General features: G+C 49.5%; 1 protein-coding gene across 1 annotated transcript; it reads right to left on the minus strand.

The window, feature by feature from the left end:
• Positions 1 to 3,937: 3,937 nt before the first annotated feature.
• LOC144166224 (uncharacterized) lies at positions 3,938 to 6,219 on the minus strand. Its single transcript, XM_077695804.1, has one exon. The coding sequence runs from the start codon at positions 6,217 to 6,219 to the stop codon at positions 4,288 to 4,290; it is 1,932 nt and encodes a 643-aa protein (XP_077551930.1). The 3' UTR covers positions 3,938 to 4,287.
• Positions 6,220 to 6,424: the final 205 nt, after the last annotated feature.

Here is a 6,424-nt window from a genome sequence, read left to right on the forward strand (position 1 = left end):
TGGCGTTGCCTGGAAAGCTTGTTTAAGGTGGTAGCCACGCAAGTGTGGCAAGGTTTGTTTGAACCTCTGTTCATTCTTCTGACAAGACATTCTTCTGCCGGGACGACGATGATGATGATGAACATTTGTTAACTGATGCATTACAGAAAGGTAGCTTGGGGAGAGCCATCCCTATTGGGTAGCACCCGTTCACAAAACTAGGTGAAGTTCCTATTCGGGGGCTCCATTGGTCGTGACCGCTGTCTGAGCACACTGAACCAGACCCTGTTGAACTTGTAGGTCCAGACAGCCGAGCAGCCGAGTTGTTTGTTGTTTGAGGAAACAGATAACTAGATGGAACGTAATTGCTTTCTCCTTGAGTGGAAAATGGTGTATTTGGTTTTATCAAGATTAAGGGATTGAGGTTGCTGAACCACGCCACTACACTTCAGAAATCATGATTTATTTTAGGTTGAATTTCGTCGATTGTCGCGCCTGTGAATATAAGAGCTGTGTCATCAGCATACATTAGTGCCTGTGAATGCTTCCAAACTGATGGAAAATTGTTTATGTACTGAAGGAACTAGCCTTCTTGTAAAGTGGGTACGCGAGCCGCGTTTCACGTGATGAGGAAACACCAAGGCATGGCAGTAATAAATGAACAAGTTTTATTCTACGCCCCGAGAATAAAAATTCAAAATTAGCCGGCCCTTCCCCAGGGCAGTGAAAATAACAGAACACAACCCTAGGATAACAAGCCGACAGACACCGTCTCATGATAACAGGTGGCTGGGCGGAGCAGTGGAACAGTGATCACCAGCAAAAAACGCTCTATCCTGAACTGGCTTGTCGGGAAGCTTCGACAATTCAACCAGCCATGGTCAAGCGAAGCGGACACTTACTCGTTTTCCTCGGCGACCTTGCGTCGTGCTGTTGTCCTTCCGTCCGAGTAGGTACGGGCCTCTCGTCACTCACTTTCACGGGTCAAACACCACCGCTCGACTACGCACGACTGACCGCCCCCTCGGCTTGTCTGGCCCCCTCTTATGGGCGCCACTATCTGCCTATGCTGCGCGCGCATTCTGCGTAGAAGATTGGTATCTCCTGCCGGCTGTGAACTATCAGGACTTCGTCGTGTGTAATGCTCTGTGCCCTGCGGGCGTCCTGCGTGCATGTGCACCACCCCCTGCGCCGAGGTGGTCCACAGTACAAAGAGAATAGAATCGGGAGTGGCAGTATTTATTGTACTTACAAAGCTTTGCCATGAATTCCTTTTGGCCACTTTTCTGATTTTCCGGGCGCAGCACAGGCTGCTTTAAAGCTCAGGCAGTCCTCTAAGGTGGGGTACCGTCTAAATACACCCCAAGCCTTGTTCTGCTTTTTCCGGGATGTGCGACATGCATTGTTCCACCACGCCTTTGGTTGCTTGGGAATCCGTCCAGGTGTCTGGGGGATTGCAACTTTTGCAGCTGCAAGAAGGTATTTGCCTCATCAATGGACATGCTGCTGTCAAATCGATCAAAGGAAACTAACTCCTTAAATCTTTCCCAATGTGTCCTCTCGAGCTTCCATCGGGGTGCACAGCTCTTGAGGGAAGGAAGGGTTTGCACTTCGCGCAGCAAGGCAGGAAAGTGGCCACTTCCATACGGATCATTCACAACAGTCCACTCATCATCCATCTGGAGGTTCGGCAACCCAACAGAAAAGCTTTCATTGCATGCAGAAAAATGCGTCTTGTCTCTGTTTTTGAAAACCACTAATCTGTTGGTATTAACCCACTGTTCAATGAGTTTTCCCCGGCTGTCTATTCTTTCACCTCCCCACAGGAAGTGATGAGCATTGAAGTCTCCCATAATAATTATTGGAGCAGGAAGTTGTTCAATGAGGTCATTCAGTTTCTGTAAGGACACATGATCTGATGGTGGCAAGTACAGTGAAACAACAGGGACAAGCTTGTTAATATAGACTTGCGCTGCTACAGGCTCTAGCATAGTGTTAAGTTGTATAGACTTGAGAATTGGGCCTAGTGCCAGAGCTCCGCCTGAGGCACGAGTGCAGTCTTCTCTGTCTTTCCTAAGGAGGTGAAAATTGCGAAAGATGTTGTCATGTCTTTTCGTTAAATTTGTCTCCTGCACAGCTATTATTTTGGGTTCATATTTGTGTATAATTGCGTGAATATCATCTATACTGTGCAATAACCCACGGCAGTTCCATTGGACCATTTGCACCATACGGGTGTCTTCTAGAGCTGCCGTTTTTTGGGTCAAGTAGGTGTGGACGAAGACATGCTCGCAGAGGCACTAGGGCACACCTCCATCTCCTCCCCTACCTCTCGCACTGCCTTCAGTTCCGTGAATACCATTAGGGGGCCCTTTGGCTTCTGTCGAGGGTCGGGGGGGGTCCCCAGGTCGTTGCTGCCCTGGAGCAGCACCTGCAGCAAGGCCACTTTCTGAAGGCGCCTTCCTCTGAGGTGCGTCGACCGTCACCCGAGGAGAGGAGGTCGATGGTGTGGCAGGGGCGGGGCCTGCACAGTCTTTTGGTGGCTGCCACACCACTTTCTTTGGTGGCCGGGAGCTTGGCTGCCGGCTTGACTCAATTAGGGGGCTGTGGCTGTGTGCAGTTCCCCTGAGTGGACTGTGCCAGTGCCGGAAATTGAGGCAGCCCCGCCCCCTGACGGGCTACCTCAGCAAAGGACCCTTTCTGAGCGAAGGCCAGGCGTCGTTTGGCCTCCGGGAAGGACACATTCTCTTTCACCTTGATCGCTAGCAGCCCTTTGTCCTGCCTGAAGCGTGGGCACTTCCTGGAGTATGCAGGGTGTTCACCGCTGCAATTCACACATTTGACTTCTTCTACATCACAGGCGTCATTTCCATGCTCGGTGCTAGCACACAGTGCACAGGTCGATTTTCCGTGGCATGACTGCTGCGTGTGCCCATACCTCTGGCAGCGGAAGCACGCCTGGGGTTTGGTACGTACGGTCTGACGCGTAGATTCAGGTAGCCTAGGTGTACATTGTTGGGCAAAGTGGTGGAGTTGAAGGTGAGAACCAAATGTTTTGTGGGCATTTCCTCAACTTTCCTGCGGATCTTTATTCTTCGCACTGCAATAACATTTGTCTGCTCTTCTTTAAACCCCTCCAGAATCTCGTCTTCAGATACATCCATCAGGTCTCGTCCTACACCACTCCCAACCTAGTGTTTAAGGGGGGACACCCCTCTTAGAACTTTTTTTTTTATTTATGGACCGATTTGCATATAAATTGCATGGTTTATGTATTTCAACATGCTGATTCTAAATATGTTATCTATTTTGTCCTGGAATATGAATTTTTTAAGATATTAGCAAATTTATGTTCTTTGTTTGGAGGAGAGTTATTTCCTAAACAAAATAAAGTATAAAGAAAATTACCATATAGAACTAATCTAGAGTGATCAAAGAGTGCAAAAATGAAGAATGAGTGTTCTAGGTCAATTTGAACCAGAGTTACAGCAAGTCAAATGTTTGCGTGTGAAAATGCTTGTTTGGATCAAAAATAAATCGCCACTTTTCTAATTTTTTAAAACTAATAATTATGCATAATTTAGCCTGATTGCACTCTCCAAAAGTGTATCTTTCTAGTAAAAAAAGAATTATGGCAATAGCACCAAAGATATCGACCCTCCAAAATCGCACTATCATGAAAATTGCAGTTTTGAGAAAACGAGGAAAAACGTTTCAGAACTTTTCCAAGGAGTTTACACACACATCTAGCATATCAAAATGATCAGTTGTGATCAGGGAGTGAAACAAAACAAGAATAAATATTCTCCACCAACCTGAACAAAAGTTATTGCATGTTACATTTGCAATGTAATGCGTGATTTGGCATTTCCGACAGATTTTTTTGTGGAGTTTATTGTATAAAGCTAACCACTTTATCTTGGTCCTGTTGCGCTTGTAGAGACTTTAAATCCCTCATAAAGAAGAATTATGATAATTGCTACCTTGTAGGGCAAGAGATTTTAACTCCTGTAACTGCTACAACATGAAAATATGGGGCTGCGAGAAACAGTTTCACAGTATATTTCACCGAAGGAAACAAACATGAAACTTTTGAAGTGTGACTAAAAAAAACCCCAGGAGCATGGGCAGTGTGCATCCTGTCATGGGTCTGTGAGGGTCACAGTCTCACAGTATATTTTGGCAAAAAAAAAAAAAAACTTGAAACTTTGGAAGTTTGACAAACTCGGGAGCACAGACTGTGCACATCCGGACATGGGGCTGTGAGCGTCACGGTCTCAAGAAGATAGACGAAAAATTCAAGTGCAACTAAAAAGCCCCTGGAGCGTAGTCGGCGTGCATCCCGTCACGGTGCCTTCTCCTCACGATGTTGGCAATCCCAAGGGAAGCTGCCCGCTTCTTAGCAGAACCCGTGCTGCGACGCAAGTCCTTTTCTTGTGCTCTCTTGGAATTAGTGACCATAGCATTCATGTTCATCTCTCCCAAGATTGCTGTAGCCGCGTGCATGTTGCCAGTGTTGAAGCGCAGCACAGCTTCGGCAACAGCGGCTTCAACGGCAAACAGCGACGAGTGCTGGTCCTTGCTGATCAGACTCCAAATCACCGAGTGGAAGCTCTCATTTGAGTTCTGGGTCTTCCCCCGCACACACCTCTGCAGCAGGCTCTTCTCCGACAGGCGCTTGTAAACAGGCAAAAGTGCTTCAGCCACGTCACTTGGCAGGTTGTAGTTGTGCTTAGGCTGCGGCTCTCCTTTAGCTGTTGCGGCATTGTGACGGCACCAAGACTGCTCACCTGAGGGGCAGAAAGTGTGGTTGGGGCTGCCATCAGTGGATGTAACGTGATAGTATGTAGCCATCACTGCCCGGTGCATGGCATCTACGTCACCCACGTGTGACTTCAGTGCTCGACCATAGTACAGGGCTAGCTTGTCAATAAGGTCAGCTGTTAGCCTCCCCCGGCCACCAAGGCTTCGCTTGCCTGCACCTCTGTGTGTTTGCAACAAGTTGCGTGCCGCCGTCCGCATGCGCTTCTGCACATGGTTTATGCAGTCCTCCTTCTGCACTTCGACATAGCCGTACACTTTTGCATCCCGAACAGCATTGTAGGTACGGCTGTCACCATCACAGACGACGGTGGTGTACCGCAGGTTTCGTTTCTGCAGGGACCTTTCGAACAGCATTTTCCCAGCCTCCACCTCCATTTGGCCTGCTTTGGAAGAGGTGTTTTTTTGGCATTGGTGGCTGGACTTCCATTTGTCATAGTCCTTACTGCCGGGCTTGGGGCCATTTTCACAGCCCAAACAAAAGTTTGAAAGAACAACATAGTCCAGCACATAGCCAGTGAACAGTTCCACCACAGTGCCGACACCTACGTGCGAAGAATGCCCCCGCGTCATCCACGTGCCATCGTAGCACACGGCAATGTTTCCCTTGTGTCCAAAACACAAGTCATCGTACACTGCCGCCACTTCTTGGGCGCACTGAGTCATTGCGGCCTCGGCTGCACGGGTGGCAGCAGGCTGAAAAGTCTTTTTCAGATGCCGCTGAAACGTCTTGTTGTGCAGTCCCCGGCGGGATAACCCCATTGTGGCAAAGATGTCGTTCATCGCTGTTTGGCCGTTCCCGGTCGATATCATTGCACGACCAGCTAGCAGGTTCACCTCAAAAGGGTTGCACGTCTTTCCTCTGTCAACCCTCGGCGAGCTCCACTCTGCCGCGATCTCGCCGCAGTTCACACACCGCACAGACAGCTTCGTGGCAAGGCCATAATTACGCTCGCCACTCACCAATTCTACACGTCCATTGCATGTCTTGCAACTCAAGGCGTCGAACAGTGTGTTTAGAAGGGCCATGTGCACAATTCCGTACGAAGGCGCGTCGTCTGTGGCCGACGTTGCGGAGGCACCAGCGGGCTCCGTGAAAGGCGTCGTCTTTCGCGTAGTTGCCGGCGTGGACTCGAGCCTATCAAGAATAGCCTTCTCACGCGCACTCGCTTGGGCAATGTCACTGGTCGTCACTGGTCGCGAGTCCATTCTTACGCGACCGGAGTTCGCGCAAATCGGCCCGCTGTCCTCGAGTTGAGTCGGTGGAGCTCCGTCGGCCGAGACGCTGTCAGCATCGGCGGCTGGTTGCTGATAAGGCGTAGGAAGCGCCAAGGTCACGTCGGTATCGTATTTCTTGGGTTTTGCTCGCTTCTTGCCGTATCGGTGCAGAGAGTGGAACTTTTTAGCACCCCCCGGCATCATCACCTCGGCGTGGTTAGCGTGGTCGGCTCCCAAACAAGATGGCTACACCAGCGGTCAGTTTTTCAAAGCAAGTTCCCGGGAGCCAACCAGAAGGCGCCATTTTGGTCACGTGCAAAAACCGGCCAATAGCCGCTCGCGCTCGCTCCTATTTTTGCGTTTGTTTTGTTCGCGCTAGGGACGGGTTAGGCTTGCATTTTGCGCG

Source organism: Haemaphysalis longicornis, unplaced genomic scaffold (assembly GCF_048455015.1).
Source record: "Haemaphysalis longicornis isolate Haplotype H1 unplaced genomic scaffold, Haemaphysalis longicornis Haplotype H1 scaffold_16, whole genome shotgun sequence".
Classification (NCBI taxonomy): Eukaryota; Metazoa; Arthropoda; class Arachnida; order Ixodida; family Ixodidae; genus Haemaphysalis; species Haemaphysalis longicornis.